Source organism: Haliotis cracherodii, unplaced genomic scaffold (genome assembly GCF_022045235.1).
Source record: "Haliotis cracherodii isolate W230 unplaced genomic scaffold, xgHalCrac1.p SCAF_8, whole genome shotgun sequence".
NCBI lineage: Eukaryota > Metazoa > Mollusca > Gastropoda > Lepetellida > Haliotidae > Haliotis > Haliotis cracherodii.
Window position 1 is genome coordinate 1,632,030 of NW_027266341.1, and position 17,855 is coordinate 1,649,884.

A 17,855-nucleotide genomic window follows, 5' to 3' on the forward strand; every position below is an offset into this window, starting at 1 on the left:
GGTGATAAAGGGGAGATAACTCAGTAAAGGGACATTACTCAATAAAAGACCCAGTCAATCTGAGAATCACCTTATGTTGACATGTGTAAAGGAACAAGTTAATACAACTTAATGAAAATCAGTATATGCATGTTGAAAAAGGTTGACATGAGAGGTCAAATATGTTGTATGATCCAGACTCATCCATGGATCTGCAGCCATGTTGTATGACAGCAGTATAAGACTCCCACCACTGTGAAGAACCTTTGAGTGTCAGCGTGATATGGTATTCAGATAAGTAGGGCATTAATGGAAGTGATGACATTAGCCACTAATTACCAGGAGAAAGTGTGTCAAACATTAACTGGCTCAGCTAATCTGTAAGTTCATTCACAGCCATCTCATCATCTGCTCATTAGTTCCAACATAATTCAATTGTTTGTTTTTGTCTTTTCCAGGTCGTTCAGTCTACAGCGGTCCAAATTGGAGAAAGAATATGCTCAGGTTAGTCTGATGTTTCATGATTCCACATGCGATTACGCTGTGTGTGTTTCCTGCTATCCTCATGGCTGGCAGTTTCACCCACTTCCCCAACATGTAAACATTGCCACACTTCACTAATATGTAAACACGGCCACACTTCACTGACATGTAAACATGGCAACACTTCACTAACTTGTTAACATAGCCAGACTTCACTTGTAACTGTGTACAAATCTACCAGCTACAACATTGTTGATAGTACGACCATCATAACTCTGTGTACAAATCTATCAGCTACAACATTGTTGATAGTACGACCATCGTAACTCTGTGTACAAATCTATCAGCTACAACATTGTTGATAGTACGACCATCGTAACTCTGTGTACAAATCTATCAGCTACAACATTGTTGATAGTATGTCCATCGTAACTCTGTGTACAAATCTATCAGCTACAACATTGTTGATGGTATGACCATCGTAACTCTGTGTACAAATCTACCAGCTACAACATTGTTGATAGTACGACCATCGTAACTCTGTGTGCAAATCTACCAGCTACAACATTGTTGATAGTTCAACCATCGTAACTCTGTGTACAAATCTACCAGTTACAACAGTCAGTGCAGACAGACATCTCTACTTTTCAATTTAGAAAACAGCATCACATTAAGGGTTATATTGCAATTTATTGTTCCCACGGCAACAAGTTCATATGGAAGGATCATCATTGTCAACAGGATGCAGCCACTTCCCCGGTGGTCAATAACAATTTAAAAGACCCATCAATAGAACAGAATAGGATTCAGTTAGTTTCATTAAATAACGTTGTTCAAATAACATGTTTGTTGGCTGTTTTTCCCTATCTGGTATTGATTAGTGCACATATCCATTAATCAAGTTGGCGCTGATGGTGTATTGTGTATATTTCCTGTCTCCTGTTGTTATACCATGGGTGATTGTGGCCTGGTGGTCAGTACGTGTTTTGGACATAGACACGATGCGGCCTCCTCTCCCAATGACCATGTCGTCTCTCCAATGGATTATTTGTCTGTTAAACATACAAAACACTTCTGATAGAACGTGTGATTTGTATAGGTCGTTCAATATGCTGTTTTCTCTGAATATGTGTTATGGGTTGTAAAACTGTTTTGTGAGATTTGATTCTTCTGAGAATCTGTTTTGTAAGTTGTAAACTTGATATTCATGTGTCTTTTTAGCTCACCTGACTAAGCTACAGTGAGGGCATTATATCAGTAAATGTAATGTGTGAAATTTTCAAAAGTAAATCTTTAAATTTTTTTAAAGATTGTTAATGATTGTGCGTCATCATCTCCTATCAGCCAGCACCAGTTTGTGATGTTCAGATTATTAAAATGTTGTTGGCCATTTTGAAGTTGGAAAATGGAACCTTCACTCACCAGCTGCTCACTGAGTTTATATCTGTTCAGGGGCTAGTGATGTTGTGCTTGGTTGGTGCTCTTGCTTCATGGGTTCAAGCCCCAGGTTCAGGAACACGACACCAGTGTGGGTCGACATTCAGGAACACAACACCAGTGTGGGTTGACATTCAGGAAGACGACACCAGTGTGGGTCGACATTCAGGAATACGACACCAGTGTGGGTCGACATTCAGGAATACGACACCAGTGTGGGTCGACATTCAGGAAGACGACACCAGTGTGGGTCGACATTCAGGAATACGACACCAGTGTGGGTCGACATTCAGGAATACGACACCAGTGTGGGTCAACATTCAGGAACACAACACCAGTGTGTGTCGACATTCAGCAACACGACACCAGTGTGGGTCGACATTCAGGAACACAACACCAGTGTGGGTCGACATTCAGGAACACAACACCAGTGTGGGTTGACATTCAGGAAAACGACAGCAGCGTGGGTTGACATTCAGGAACACGTCACCAGTGTGTGTCGACATTCAGCAACACGACACCAGTGTGGGTTGACATTCAGGAACACGACACCAGTGTGGGTCGACATTCAGGAAAATGACACCAGTGTGGGTCGACATTCAGGAAGACGACACCAGTGTGGGTCGACATTCAGGAACACGACACCAGTGTGGGTCGACATTCAGGAACACAACACCTGTTTGGGTCGACATTCAGGAACACGACACCTGTTTGGGTCGACATTCAGGAACACGTCACCAGTGTGTGTCGACATTCAGCAACACGACACCAGTGTGGGTTGACATTCATGAACACGACACCTGTTTGGGTTGACATTCAGGAACACGACAACGCTGTGGGTCGACATTTAGGAACACGACACCAGTGTGGGTCTAGACGTTGTGATGTGTCCCCGGGTGAAGCTGAGACACTTCTCTGTCTGTTTAAGTAGGCCGGTAGTTATTGGTGGATGTAAGTTGACAGGAAAGTCTCAGTTAGGCAGTGAGTAATGCTATTGTTTGAAAGAGGCTCTGGCTGGGACTGTGTTTATCTGTGCAGTGGCTGATGGCTCCACTAGCTCCACTAGATCCTCTCATATGACTGGTCATCATACAGCCCAGCTGAACTTTGGAGCATCACTGTCATTAGAGGTTTCTGAAAGAGATGGACTTGCTGGAAAGATCTTGTGTGGATTAGGGATCTGAGTAGGACCCAAGCCCCTGATATCTGTAAGACTGACTGACGGATGTCGGACATTGTGATCACAGTGACCTGACTGCATGTGTTTAACCATACTGCCATGTTTGCTGTAGTGAGTGAGTTAAAGTTTTACATCACATCGGCAGTATCTCAGCCATATTGTTTGCTGTAAAAGGAGACTATGCTTGTCGTAAGAAGTGACTAACGGGATTAGGTGGTCACGCTTGCCGACTTGGTTGATGTATGTTATCATATCCCAATTGTGTAGATCGATGCTCATGATGGTCAATCACTGGATTGTCTGGTCCAGGCTTGATTATTTACAGACCGCCATCATATGGTTGGAAAATTGCACAGTGCAACAACAAACAAGGTTAAACAACAAACAAACAAACAAATAACAATACCCGGACTGTTTTAACACTTGCTCATGCTATCAACCCTGAGTTTTCATTTGCTGGACATGATTGCCAGAACTACAGCAATAAACAACATTCACTCACTCGCCTAAAGGACATTTTCTAGACTCAGACTTCAGACTGTTGGACTGCAGCCCCAGTTGCCAGGCCTCAGTTGACATTCTTCTGTCTTGTTTCCAACCCATGATGCACCTTAGGGACTCGGTACTGCTTGTTGTCTGTCTCCAGTCTCCATGAATTATTTGAACTTCCTGCTGCTTCGGCCATTTTTCCCACGAGAACATGTTAGCCCCTGTAGCTGATCTCATTGCCAGGCTGTGTTATGTCAAGATGGGATGTGTTATGGGTTGTCCAGTAGTCACTGACTGAAGAGGCGATTGGGCCATAGGGGGACGCTGGTCTATGTGTTCAATGCACCCAGGTCATTGCGAGGGCCTTGTTTGCTCCTGTTGGTGAAACCTACTCAGTCCTGCACCCAGGTCAGTGAGAGGGCCTTGTTGCTTCTGTTGGTGAAACCCACTCAGTCCTGCACCCAGGTCATTGCGAGGGCCTTGTTGCTCCTGTTGGTGAAACCCACTCAGTCCTGCACCCAGGTCATTGCGAGGGCCTTGTTTGCTCCTGTTGGTGAAACCCACTCAGTCCTGCACCTAGGTCAGTGAGAGGGCCTTGTTTGCTCCTGTTGGTGAAACCCACTCAGTCCTGCACCCAGGTCATTGCGTGGGCCTTGTTTGCTCCTGTTGTTGAAACCCACTCAATCCTGCACTCAGGTCTCATACATGGTTACAGTGTCAAAATGAAACAACATTCTCTTGCTGCATATTTTGACATGAACATGACGGGAAAAGTAATAATTGTGAAACCAACTCAGTGCTGCACCCAGGTCAGTGAGAAGGCCTTGTTTGATACTGATGGTGAAACCCACGCAGTCCTGCACCCAGGTCAGTGAGAGGGCCTTGTTTGATACTGATGGTGAAACCAACTCAGTGCTGCACCCAGGTCAGTGAGAGGGCCTTGTTTGATACTGATGGTGAAACCCACTCAGTCCTGCACCAGGTCAGTGAAAGGGCCCCGTTTGATACTGATGGTGAAACCCACTCAGTCCTGCACCAGGTCAGTGAGAGGGCCCCGTTTGATACTGATGGTGAAACCCACTCAGTCCTGCACCAGGTCAGTGAAAGGGCCCCGTTTGATACTGATGGTGAAACCTACTCAGTCCTGCACCAGGTCAGTGAAAGGGCCCCGTTTGATACTGATGGTGAAACCCACTCAGTCCTGCACCAGGTCAGTGAGAGGGCCTTGTTTGATACTGATGGTGAAACCCACTCAGTCCTGCACCAGGTCAGTGAAAGGGCCCCTTGTGATACTGATGGTGATGCACTGTTGGAAGACCAGCAGGATCCTGGACTGACCTACTGGCGCTGGCCTCTTGATTTCCTCACAAACCTATATAATGGAATCCTGGCCAATTCCATCTACAAACTCAATGTTTTAATCAATAAGAGCAGGGCTGAATAGTAGCTCTCTCCCTCTACTGAAGGGTAGGCCATACCATAGGTTTCCTTGTTTTACGCCTTTGCCTTATCAACATTAAAGGACAGAAATGATTGATCAAAAATTGTTTGAAATTCTGAATGTCGTTTTCCTTGTGTTATTGTTATGTCTTAAGTGTCCTTAAAAAGCTAAACTTAAAACAAAGTTGCACCCTGCATGTTTGGCATATCAATAAAAAAAAGATGCGTTAAACAGATTGGTCGAAAACCATACATTTACTTGGTAAGTTTCTTGTACAGTTTGAGAGACTTTGAGGGAATAAATAACATGTTAGGAATCACATATTCAATTACTGAAATGATCCTGTATTCATTTTCAGTATACAGGAATAGTAAGGAGAGTTTCTGTGAACGATATCTAATGTAATGTAATAGCAGCACCAGAAGCCAAGTGCCAGTGCTTGCTCCTCCGCTTCTGGCCTCACAGTAAATACTTCAGGCCAGGTTGGTATGTAATAGATCTGTATTCATAAACAGATCTATTTGTGTCTATGATTTACGAGCAATTTCTCTGTCCATATCAAACAGGACTTGCGATTCTATGGCTGTGGATTTGCACGATCGCCATGGAAACCTTCAATTGCCAGGATTTGCAGATTTGACTGAAATGCTGAAGTAACCCAATGAGATTACTTGTGGGATATGAAAGGTATAAACGTTAGGATCTGTGAGTCTGGGGCTGTTCTGAATATCATGTCGTGTTAAGGACGGATGCTTCACACATCAATGGTTCCATTCAGCAGAGATCAGGCAAGTTTGACTCCAGCTTGGATAACATGCCAATCAATAAACAAATATCGCTCTGATGGGGTTGGGGTCACTCTGTAAGCACCCTTGTTATGAACAACAATGTATGTATATGCTTGGAAGTCCTCTGTGATCTGGGACGGTCGGGTTGCCTAGTGGTTAAAAAGTTCGCTCATCACGTGATGTTCAGTGGATGATGCAGAAGCTGACTGATGCTTATCCGTCTGTAGAAGGAAGTTTGCTTAACTTCCTCCAGTATGTCTATGTTGATCTGATATCTGTGTGTGTGACTGAATGGTGTCTAGTGCCGCAGTCAGTACTATTCCAGCTATTTCACCAATGGAAATTAACAAAAAAACAAACCAATCCCACAGGGCAAGTGGGACCTTTTTCTGCTAGCCCTGCAAATAGCTGCCCAGAAATGTGAGTGATATTCATTGCAAGAAAGACAGAAAGAAAGAACTTTGTGCTGAATGTCCCAGGTTTACATTCCTGAACTTGGAAATTGTGTGCACTATTCATTACAAGAAAGACTCTTAAGGTTGTTCTAAATGTCTGACCACTGTACCAAGGGGGGTCCCAGAGTGACCACTGTACCAAGGGGGGTCCCAGAGTGACTACTGTACCAACAGGGGTCCCAGAGTGACCACTGTACCAACAGGGGTCCCAGAGTGACCACTGTACCAAGGGGGGTCCCAGAGTGACCACTGTACCACTGTACCAAGGGGGGTCCCAGAGTGACCACTGTACCAAGGGGGGTCCCAGAGTGACCACTGTACCAAGGGGGTCCCAGAGTGACCACTGTACCAACAGGGGTCCCAGAGTGACCAATGTACCAAGGGGGGTCCCAAAGTGACCACTGTATCAAGGGGGGTCCCATAGTGACCACTGTACCAAGGGGGGTCCCAAAGTGACCACTGTACCAAGGGGGGTCCAATAGTGACCACTGTGCCAAGGGGGGTCCCAGAGTGACCACTGTACCAACAGGGGTCCCAGAGTGACCACTGTGCAAAGGGGGGTCCCAGAGTGACCACTGTACCAACAGGGGTCCCAGAGTGGCCACTGTACCAACAGGGGTCCCAGAGTGACCACTGTGCCAACAGGGGTCCCAGAGTGACCACTGTGCCAACAGGGGTCCCAGAGTGACTACTGTGCCAAGGGGGGTCCCAGAGTGACTACTGTGCCAAGGGGGGTCCCAGAGTGACCACTGTACCAACAGGGGTCCCAGAGTGACCACTGTACCACTGTACCAACGGGGGTCCCAGAGTGACCATCGTACAAACAAGGGTCCCGGAGTGACCACCGTACAAACAAAGGTCCCGGAGTTACCACCGTACAAACGGGAGTCCCGGAGTGACCACCGTACCAACGGGAGTCCCTGAGTGACCACCGTACAAACGAAGGTCCCGGAGTGACCACCGTACAAACGAAGGTCCCGGAGTTACCACCGTACCAACGGGGGTCCCAGAGTGACCACCGTACAAATGGGTGTCCTGGACTGACCACCGTACAAACGGGATGGCTGGAAGGCCGTGTGGAAGGGGATTGCTGGAAGGCCTGGTAGAAGGAGATGGCTGGAAGGCCCTGTTAAAGGGGATGGCTGGAAGGCCCTGTAGAAGGGGATGACTGGAAGGCCCTGTAGAAATGGCTGGCTGGAAGGCCTGGTAGAAGGGGATGGCTGGAAGGTCATGTAGAAGGGGATGGCTGGAAGGTCATGTAGAAGGGGATGGCTGGAAGGCCCTGTAGAAGGGTATGGCTGGAAGGCCTGGTAGAAGGGGATGGCTGGAAGGTCATGTAGAAGGGGATGGCTGGAAGGCCCTGTAGAAGGGGATGGCTGGAAGGCCTGGTAGAAGGAGATGGCTGGAAGGCCCTGTAGAAGGGGATGGCTGGAAGGCCCTGTAGAAGGGGATGGCTGGAAGGTCATGTAGAAGGGGATGGCTGGAAGGCCCTGTAGAAGGGGATGGCTGGAAGGCCTGGTAGAAGGAGATGGCTGGAAGGCCCTGTAGAAGGGGATGGCTGGAAGGCCCTGTAGAAGGAAATGGCTGGAAGGCCCTGTAGAAGGAAATGGCTGGAAGGCCCTGTAGAAGGGGATGGCTGGAAGGCCATGTAGAAGGGGATGGCTGGGAAGGCCCGGTAGAAGGAGATGGCTGGGAAGGCCCGGTAGAAGGGGATGGCTGTTTGTGTTTCGAAGTGCAACAATTAGTTCACAGGAACAAACCCGTTAAGGCGGCATACTGAAGCTTATCTGTTATTGGTAATGGGTGTTTCCATTCTCACAGCTCCATCTGGTGGTAAGAATGGTTTGTTGTGTTCAGTCAGCAGCGCTTGTTTGTGACCACAGTCAATATTGTGTATTGATTGATCCCTGTACTCTATCCCTGGGTCTATGTCGAGATGGATGGTGCTGCAGCACACACGGAACCTACACTCTTAACGTCCCTCAGCTGCTTTAAACATGGAAATCAATGAAGTTCTTCCAATCTAACGGTATTGCCAGGGGCAGGTTTCCCCTAGCAGTGGCTATAAGATTGGACAAAGATAGTAGAATCTGTGAAAATGACCTTTAATTTGAGAAAATGAAGATTGGGTTTTATCTGTAAATTGTCTCTTGCCTGCAGGTTGTTTCTTCTTTCAGAAATCAGAGTTTTTGTGGCAGGAGTCGGATGTTTTGTGGCAGGAGTCGGATGTTTTGTGTTCGTGTGGATTGCCAGTTCAAACTACCACGAAACAGGCTAAAACTTTGTTTTGTGAATCTCAAGATGAATGACAGTAGAAGGTGTACACGATGATAAACCATAAGAGATAGGATAAATGAGGATAAATGTTTTGTGTTCATTAGAACTCAAATACATACATGAATATACAGTCTCAATGTTTGGCCTCCCTGCCTTCAACAGACACACTCGTCTGGTTGAGCATTTCATTATTTGAGGTAGCTGTAACTCAAATGACTTCATTCAGTTGGTGCAACAATGAAAGCATCTCAAATGATGTCGTACTCAACCAGACGAGTGTGTCTGATGAAGGCCAAGAGGTCCAAGCTTGAGACCATGTGTATTTTTACAACAGTATTGTTCTAGTAATAGCTCCTCCAAGGATGTGAGGGAGACTGGCTGGAAAGTACATTTATCTGAATGAGTTGAACATACTTTCTGTCTGTATGTACAGTGGCATTGAGTAAAAGTAACACCCTTTTGTGGTTTATCCTCAGATATGATAGGTGTAAATGTATGTATACATGTAGGAAATAAATATTACTAAAGATATAGGAAGGTGTATTGGATATTAAACACACTCCCTTATAAACCTGTGAGTGATACATTGACATGACTGTCAGTCTGGACTCTAGCTGGGGACAGACTGATCCACAGAACAGGTGCCATGTTGTAGCAGGATACACAATGCAGGGCTGGAACCACACTCAAGTGCCATTGTTGGGAAGCATCGGTTAGCCAAGTGGGTGGTGTGTTGGTCAGTAAGAACAGGGTTTGACTCTCCCTACATTGGCATCTACAGTCATGGTGTCCTTGGCTTTCCCTGGCTGTTATTAAACCCACTCACTCTTAAGAAACTAATACACACTTTGAAATAGATAAAACAGTGTGTGTGCCTTATACCCACAAATCAGAAATATTTTTAGTAAATTTCATGTTTTTAGCGGTAGGTTTCACAGATAAGACTACGATCAGTTCTCTGACAACCAACACAGGGCATGATGGTGCCTGACAACCAACACAGGGCAGGATGGTGCCTGACAACCAACACAGGGCAGGATGGTGCCTGACAACCAACACAGGGCAGGATGGTGCCTGACAACCAACACAGGGCATGATGGTGCCTGACAACCAACACAGGGCATGATGGTGCCTGACAACCTACACAGGGCATGATGGTGCCTGACAACCAACACAGGGCAGGATGGTGCCTGACAACCTACACAGGGCATGATGGTGCCTGACAACCAACACAGGGCATGGTGGTGCCTGACAACCAACACAGGGCATGATGGTGCCTGACAACCTACACAGGGCATGATGGTGCCTGACAACCTACACAGGGCATGATAGTGCCTGACAACCTACACAGGGCATGATGGTGTCTGACAACCAACACAGGGCAGGATGGTGCCTGACAACCTACACAGGGCATGATGGTGCCTGACAACCTACACAGGGCATGGTAGTGCCTGACAACAAACAGCCTTGTCCAAGAGCACTTTGATTCACACCTTGTAGTATATGAACTGATATGTCCCTATAATACTGGTGTATATTTGTTGTATTACATCCTGGTATGTTTTTATTCATGTCTAACACCATGTGGGATATGAAACCGATATTCCCAGGGAACACAATTGTGTACATGTTACATATTATATTACGTTGTTCCAATTTGATGAAATATTCACCCATGTTGAATACTAAACTGATATAGCCTGAATTCCCAGGGTAAAGTAGGGTATTATTCCCCAAAGACATTTTATGTCTTTGTAGCAAATAATAGGTAATGTGATATTCAAGTGACACTGTCCTCTCATTGTCAGCAGAGACTGAGATGAATCCCAGTCAAACCCATCCCCAGTGAGGACATGAAGCTCTTCACGGATAACAACTTCTTTATTGCTTCCTATGAAGTTTAATGGCGACTGTTTGCCCATTATCAGGGTGTCTTCATGTCCTGCCAACTTCAAGATGCCAATCAGAATCTCCATGCAGTTTATTAGAGTCAACCTGTGATCTGATCAACAGAAAGTGGTATATAAAGATCTCTATAAGCAGTTCAGTTCGATAAAGTTCACAGCCTCCTATTGAGCAGAGGCCAGCAGAGTTTCCAAAGACTCCTTTCTTCTCGGAGTTCCTTCATCAGATACATATTTCCTTCAGCTGTATACATGTTGGATGTAGAAAATCAATTCCTAGACTTCCAGTGGCCAACAAAACCCTGAGATGAAAATCAGCTAAGGAGTTCATTCAAGCTCAGATCCTCCTGGTCCACATTTTTTCTAAACTGTTGATTTTCTGGCTTTAGAAGTTTATGATGTATCTTAGCCATTGAGTCCTATAGCTTTGATGGGAATTTTTCATAATCAAATCCTCTGTGGTCTTTCTGGTGCTGAGTCACTCGGTCCCAAGTATGTCATGACCATGGTTCATCCTGACAGAATCACTAGGATCCCTGTATGTCATGACTGTGGTTCATCCTGACAGAATCACTAGGTTCCCAGTATGTCATGACTGTGGTTCATCCTGACAGAATCACTAGGTTCCCAGTACATAATGACAATGGTTCATCCTGACAAAATCACTAGGTTCCCAGTATGTCATGACCGTGGTTCATCCTGACAGTATCACTAGGTTCCCAGTATGTCATGACTGTGGTTCATCCTGGCAGAATCACTAGGTTCCCAGTACATCATGACTCTGACAGAATCACTAGGTTCCCTGTATGTCATGACTGTGGTTCATCCTGACAAAATCACTAGGTTCCCAGTACATCATGACTCTGACAGAATCACTAAGTTCCCAGTATGTCATGACTGTGGTTCATCCTGACAGAATCACTAGGTTCCCAGTATGTCATGACCGTGGTTCATCCTGACAGAATCACTAGGTTCCCAGTATGTCATGACCGTGGTTCATCCTGACAGAATCACTAGGTTCCCATTATGTCATGACTGTGGTTCATCCTGACAGAATCACTAGGTTCCCAGTACATCATGACTCTGACAGAATCACTAGGTTCCCTGTATGTCATGACTGTGGTTCATCCTGACAGAATCACTAGGTTCCCAGTATGTCATGACCGTGGTTCATCCTGACAGAATCACTAGGTTCCCAGTATGTCATGACCGTGGTTCATCCTGACAGAATCACTAGGTTCCCAGTATGTCATGACCGTGGTTCATCCTGACAGAATCACTACGTTCCCTGTATGTCATGACTGTGGTTCATCCTGACAGAATCACTAGGTTCCCAGTATGTCATGACCATGGTTCATCCTGACAGAATCACTAGGTTCCCAGTATGTCATGACTGACAGAATCACTAGGTTCAGACCCAGTATATCACCATGGTTAAACCTGAGAGATTCCAGTTTAGTGAAGCTATGAACATAGGTACATGTAAATACTTAGAGGTCAAGTAATCCATCACCTTTCAAAAAGTCATGACAGGAATCAGAAGGAGAGCCATGTGATCCATATTTCTCAGAAAAGAAGTGCCATTCTTATATTGTTTGAGTGACCTAGATCTCTCTGCAGTCGAAGCACTGTGAGTTCTCAGCATGACAAACACAGACAGCTGCTCATGGTGTGCTGGGCTTCTTTCTGTGTGTCAGCTTATGAAACACCACTACGATTAGCATCCTGTTCTTTGGTGATCAGTTTGCCATACACTGCAAAGAATAACAAGTGCTCTTTGAGCTGGATACTGAAATAACCCGTCCGATCCATCTCCCTGACTGGCTTGTTTGGATTCATATCATTTAGAACAAGATAGATGTTTTTTGTGAAGACACAGTTACCGAAGAGGTGGGGAGGGATCGATGATATTGAGCTTACTACCTGTGTTATATTGCACCTCCATGATTACCTGAACTTACCTGGCAGAGTTAACGAGCCAGGGAGCCAGATGCAACAGTATTGTTCTGGTAATAGCATCTCCAAGGATGTGTGGGAGAGCTGGAGAGTGCATTTAAATATGTTTTACCATAAACCCAGCTGGCGTAAAAATAAAAATACTTCGTTACATATTGAATTTTGTGTTGGAGGTTTGACGTGCCTGTCTGAGTGAGTCACTGTGACTTTTCTACCGAAACTAAAGTTGAATGAGTGTGTGAGTTTGACACCACTTGGTATTTCAGTTAGATCCCCTAATGCACTGACGATAAGTGTGGTTTGTATTTTGTACAGTTTGCATACTTTGTGACTTTTTTAATCACATATGGTGAGAGGTCGTTACAACTTCGTATGACCATGTTTGAACATGTTTTGATGGCGGCCTCAAGATGACCATTTCCCATCGGATTCGAGGAAATGATACGAGCTGTTTGTCATATAGGCTGTGTCGTGCTCCTGTCACTCGTGTCTTGCATATCACAGTCCACCTGTATCTTGCTGTCTTCAAGACTGTGTCCATTCCCTATGTCTGGCATTGTATTTCATATCTAAAGCGGCTGGTCGGGTAGCCTAGTGGTTAAAGTGTTTGCTCGTCATGTCAAAGACCCGGGTTTGATTCCCCTCATGGGTTCAATGTGTGAAGACCATTTCTGGTGTCCCCTGCCATGATATTGCTGGAACATTTCTAAAAGCGGCGTAAAACTGTGACACTCACTCACTCACTCATATCTAAAGAAGATTTGTCAGTGTAGTCAGTGTAGCAGGCCAAGCTGATAGGTGCAACGGAAAAATCCTTTGTTTGAAGAGAGGGTAACAAAATAATTATTTCAGCAGGACAAGTTTTAAAAGAATGTAACAAATTAATCAGTTGTCAAAGCCATTAAGTGCTAAAAATGTGGACTTACAAAAAGAGCTTTTGCGTCATTTAAGAAAGTGAAAAACTTGTGTAATTTGTACTTCTCAGACAAGCAATGATACAGTGGCTGACTAAGCCAGAAGCATTTGTGTGCAAAGATCAATATCAGAGTAATTACTATTTCTGAGTGTTAAATTTAGAAGTTTTACTGCCTTGTTGTCTGGCAGTAGATGATTGAAGTGAGTCTACTTGAGAGGCAGGGAAGCAGTGCCATAGTACTTCCTTCAGAAGGCATATCAGGGATGAAGTGGGAGCTTGCCGGAAGTCATCCAAATACAAACTTTCAATGTGTTTTTTAAAGATATGGTTCATCCACAGTTGTAGATCTGTTTTACGTCTCTACTTAAATAGTCAGTTTGGATTACAGAAAGGATGTTGTATATTAACATGAGAATGTATCCCAATTTGACATTTCATTAACTGTTCTTGCCATGCAATGAATAAAGACTGGATATATAATTTTCTTTACCTTGTATTACAAAAAGCTGTAATGATGTCTCATATCCGCTTGTTGTAAACATGTAAATTTGTTAATATGAACAATTCTATAGAGTGTAGATTTTTTATCTTCCATCTGTGTACATGCTATTAGGAATGACCTGGGCAATTAATGCCAGGCGGGATGCAATCTTGAGATGCTGGGATGTGATACACAGACACAGCACAGGGGGAGATGGAGAAACTTGACAGTGATATAGTACACATCAGACACAGCAGTCAGCTTGTCACTGATTGGACATCTCCTCTGACCAATGAGAGCAGAGGATGACAGCTTGTTGAGCAGTAAGGGAGCAAATGACAGCATATTGTCCAATCAGAAAGTGGGTTGCCATCTTTTCTGTTAAGTGGTATGGTGATGGGAGTTAAGTGCCGTAACATTCAAGTGGTGGGGAAATATTGACAGTGTATCAACTGGAGTGCAGTGATACTGATGTGTTAAACAATGTGCCGAGTTAAGGAACATGTTCTGTTTAGTGTCGCTTGAGAGGTTTCCATAACAGAGAAGCGCTTCCTTCACTGTTTGCTTCAGACATTAGTCTTGTGCTTATCAAATGTGCTGTAGTTCACATGACAACTGAACATGTATTTGTAACTTTGCTCTGTAGTATCCAGTGTTGCTATTGGTAACCATGTGGTTGAAAGTCTGAACATAGACCCATCACTGCAGTCATGATAGTGGCACCTCACTCATCCATTATGTGAATGAATGTTGTTTTATGCCACTGTTAGCAATACTCCTGCTAAAGTGGTCTGTAAACAATGGAGACTAGGCCACATTTACCATAGGTTGACAGCAATACTTTGGTTTTTGTTTGTTTGCATGTTTGTTGTTTAACACTGCAACCAGCAATATTCCAGCTCTATGTAAATAATCAAATCTGGACCAGACAATCCAGTGATTGACATCATGACCATCGATCTACGTGATTGGGTTACGATGACATGTATTAACCAAATCAGTGAGTGTGACCACCCGATCCCATTAATCCCCACTTATGACAAGCATAGTCACCTTTTATGGCAAGCATGAGTTGCTGAAGACGTATTCTACCCCGGATCTTCACGGGGCCATACTTTTGGTATATGATTTCACACATTCAGCACACTGTAACCACCTGATCCTCATGAAGACAGGTCATGTGTGGGTGAGGGAGTGAGTGAATGTGGGTTCCTGCTGAAGTCAGCAATGTTCCAGCTGGATGAAGACAGCCTGTAAATAGTCTGAGTTTGGGCCTGGCAAACCAGTGGTTGATATCATGAGTGATGGTAAATGTTCAGTCAAGTCTCTCTTCACAACAACCTGATCCTGACAGCTTTAGACGGACAACGGCATCGGAACATTTCTCCTGTCCTGTAGTCCCCACTGGCTTAATCCACAAACACCTGGCCTCCATTGTGTCCACATAATCCCCTTTCTAGTTATCCCTTGACACAGGTGTGATATGCGTCCTGATTCCCCAGCTGTGTGTTTGAGAGTCCCAGTGTATGGTAAGTGCACTCTTGAAGGTCGGCCATGATCACAGCTGTGCCCTGTTACAGCATCGTCTCGCTCCTCCGTTGAGTGTGCAGGAACTGGCTGAAACGTACATCAGTTATTGAAAAGAACCAGAAGCCATCTGTTATCAGTACGTGATAGCCCTTACTTCAGTTTCTGATGTAAGCCATGTTGGACTCGCACATAGTCAGAGCCATGGTTGCCAAGTCTGTTTTGTGAGATGGCTTAAGGAATGTGATTATATACAATCTCAGTGATTGATATATTGTTCATGTTCATAGGGGGAGCCACCTGTGGGATAAACATAGACCCTGTATGAAATTACCATGGATTATCGATAATTGGAAGGGTAATATCAATACTATTCCGCAGCCAGACAGGTAGCCTCCTGATCAACAGCTTGTCCCATGGGGGCGGACTCATCAATAAACTTGTAATTCCTAAAGTGGTTGGCATAAGAACTGTAAGTCTTCGCCAATAATCAGCATTGAGGATTTATCTGTGGTGTTGAAAATGCAATAACTCGGGATTAAAATTAAGTTTTTTTGTGACTTTGTTCAACATTTAGTGTGAGTGTGGAATAATGTTGTGTTATCGCTGGCTGACTTGGACTTAAGTCTCTCCCCTGAGGCCTGAAGGTTTGGACTAGGGGCTGTGCTAGTGCACTGATTACTGTATAATTATATTGATTAATATTGGTACTGCAGAACCAATAGAAGCACAAATACTATGCTTGTCAATACAATCATGGAGCTGGTGATGGAAGAGAGATTCTGGTCATGTTGCTGTAGACTGTTATGTATTGGTGTGAATATAAACATTTTAAAGTTCTGGCCGGCTTTGAAAACCACTTCTGGGCAACCATGTGTCAGGGATCTCATATTTGTGTTTGTTGTGTCCCAAGGGAATTGTTTGGATATATTCATATATCATGTCAAGTGTCAAGGTCATTGTCAAGGTCATAGCCTGAAGAAAGTATCAAGCATTTGTAGGTTGCTGATACTTAGTACATGTCATCCGCTCTTCATGGCTTAAGTGTTATTCTGTCAGCTTTCCCTTGGATACTTTTTTTAAAAAAACGCACAATTGTTCTAAGATTTTTAAGTTAATTTTTGATAATTGTTTGGTTAACAGAACTGGGGTCATAATCTTTTGTTAGCTACAGTGTGTCCTGAAGATGATGTGATAGAATTTGTCCGGTACATCTGGGCCAAACTCTGGTGTGACAGAACATGTCTGATACATCTGGGCCAAACTCTGGTGTCACAGAACATGTCTGATACATCTAGGCCCAACTCTGATGGGACCGACCATGTCCGATACATCTAGGCCCAACACTGATGCGACCGACCATGTCCGGTACATCTGGGCCAAACTCTGGTGTGACAGAACATGTCTGATACATCTAGGCCCAACTCTGATGGGACCGACGATGTCCGATACATCTAGGCCCAACACTGATGCGACCAACCATGTCCGATACATCTAGGCCCAACACTGATGTCACAGAACATGTCTGATACATCTAGGCCCAACTCTGATGGGACCGACGATGTCCGATACATCTAGGCCCAACACTGATGCGACCGACCATGTCCGATACATCTAGGCCCAACACTGATGTCACAGAACATGTCTGATACATCTAGGCCCAACACTGATGCGACCGACCATGTCCGATACATCTAGGCCCAACACTGATGTCACAGAACATGTCTGATACATCTAGGCCCAACACTGATGCGACCGACCATGGTTTATTCCTGTCCTGGCTAATGATGCCCTGCAGTTCTACTCCCTCTGTGGTGGCCGTCTGTTCACCTATTTCCACCATTCCTGCCTCAGTCCCACTGTTTGATCTCCAGCCTCTGTACAGTGTTTCCAATTACTTTCACTGGCTTTGCCTGACAACTGCCTTTCTTTCCTTGAGCAAAATGAGCCTATTTAGAATGAACTTCAATGACTTTGGTTTAGCAAAACACAGATTGTAGTGTTGTTCAAATGGTCGAACCATAATGCCAGTTTGACTGAAGAACTTTATTGTGATCCTAACCAGTTTGAAGAATGTCTATCAAGGGAAAAGGCCCATTCTGGTCCGAGGTTTGAGCATCATTATTAAAAACATGGATACCACAGGGATGATTTGTTAAGATTTATGACAGGTGATGTTTTTGTGGCCAGAGCTGTGTCAGAGTGACATTATCAGCTGTTTCCACGACAGGACCATCAATAACATGGGCTTGAAGAAATGCTCAATCACGACCAACTGTGTAAGCACGATTATTATTGCTTCTAACGAAAGCATGGTAAAGCTGCCTTTGAGCTGTTTAACATCAAAATATTGCAATCACAAATATTAAATTTCAAAATCCTGATTGAATTCTGTTTAAGAACTTTTCTATATATTTGTTAGATCTCAGTCAGCTCAAATCAGTGAGGACTGACTTGCAATTTTCTCCCATCGGTCTCGGCAGTGAAGTCAGTCCTGTTTGCCTAGTGCAGCCGGAACGCTGTGATGGAGGAAAACTATGTT

The 17,855-nt window shown here is 44.6% G+C and overlaps 1 protein-coding gene across 3 annotated transcripts in view; it reads left to right on the forward strand.

Annotated features, from left to right (window-relative positions):
- LOC139450500 (F-BAR and double SH3 domains protein 2-like) overlaps positions 1-17,855 on the forward strand; it is a 144,582-nt gene that overhangs the window by 55,640 nt on the left and 71,087 nt on the right. For all 3 annotated transcript variants that reach the window (XM_071232225.1, XM_071232227.1, XM_071232226.1), the window contains exon 3: positions 438-483. In XM_071232225.1, the coding sequence (XP_071088326.1) occupies positions 438-483 (46 nt within the window). The remainder of the gene's footprint in view (positions 1-437; positions 484-17,855) is intronic.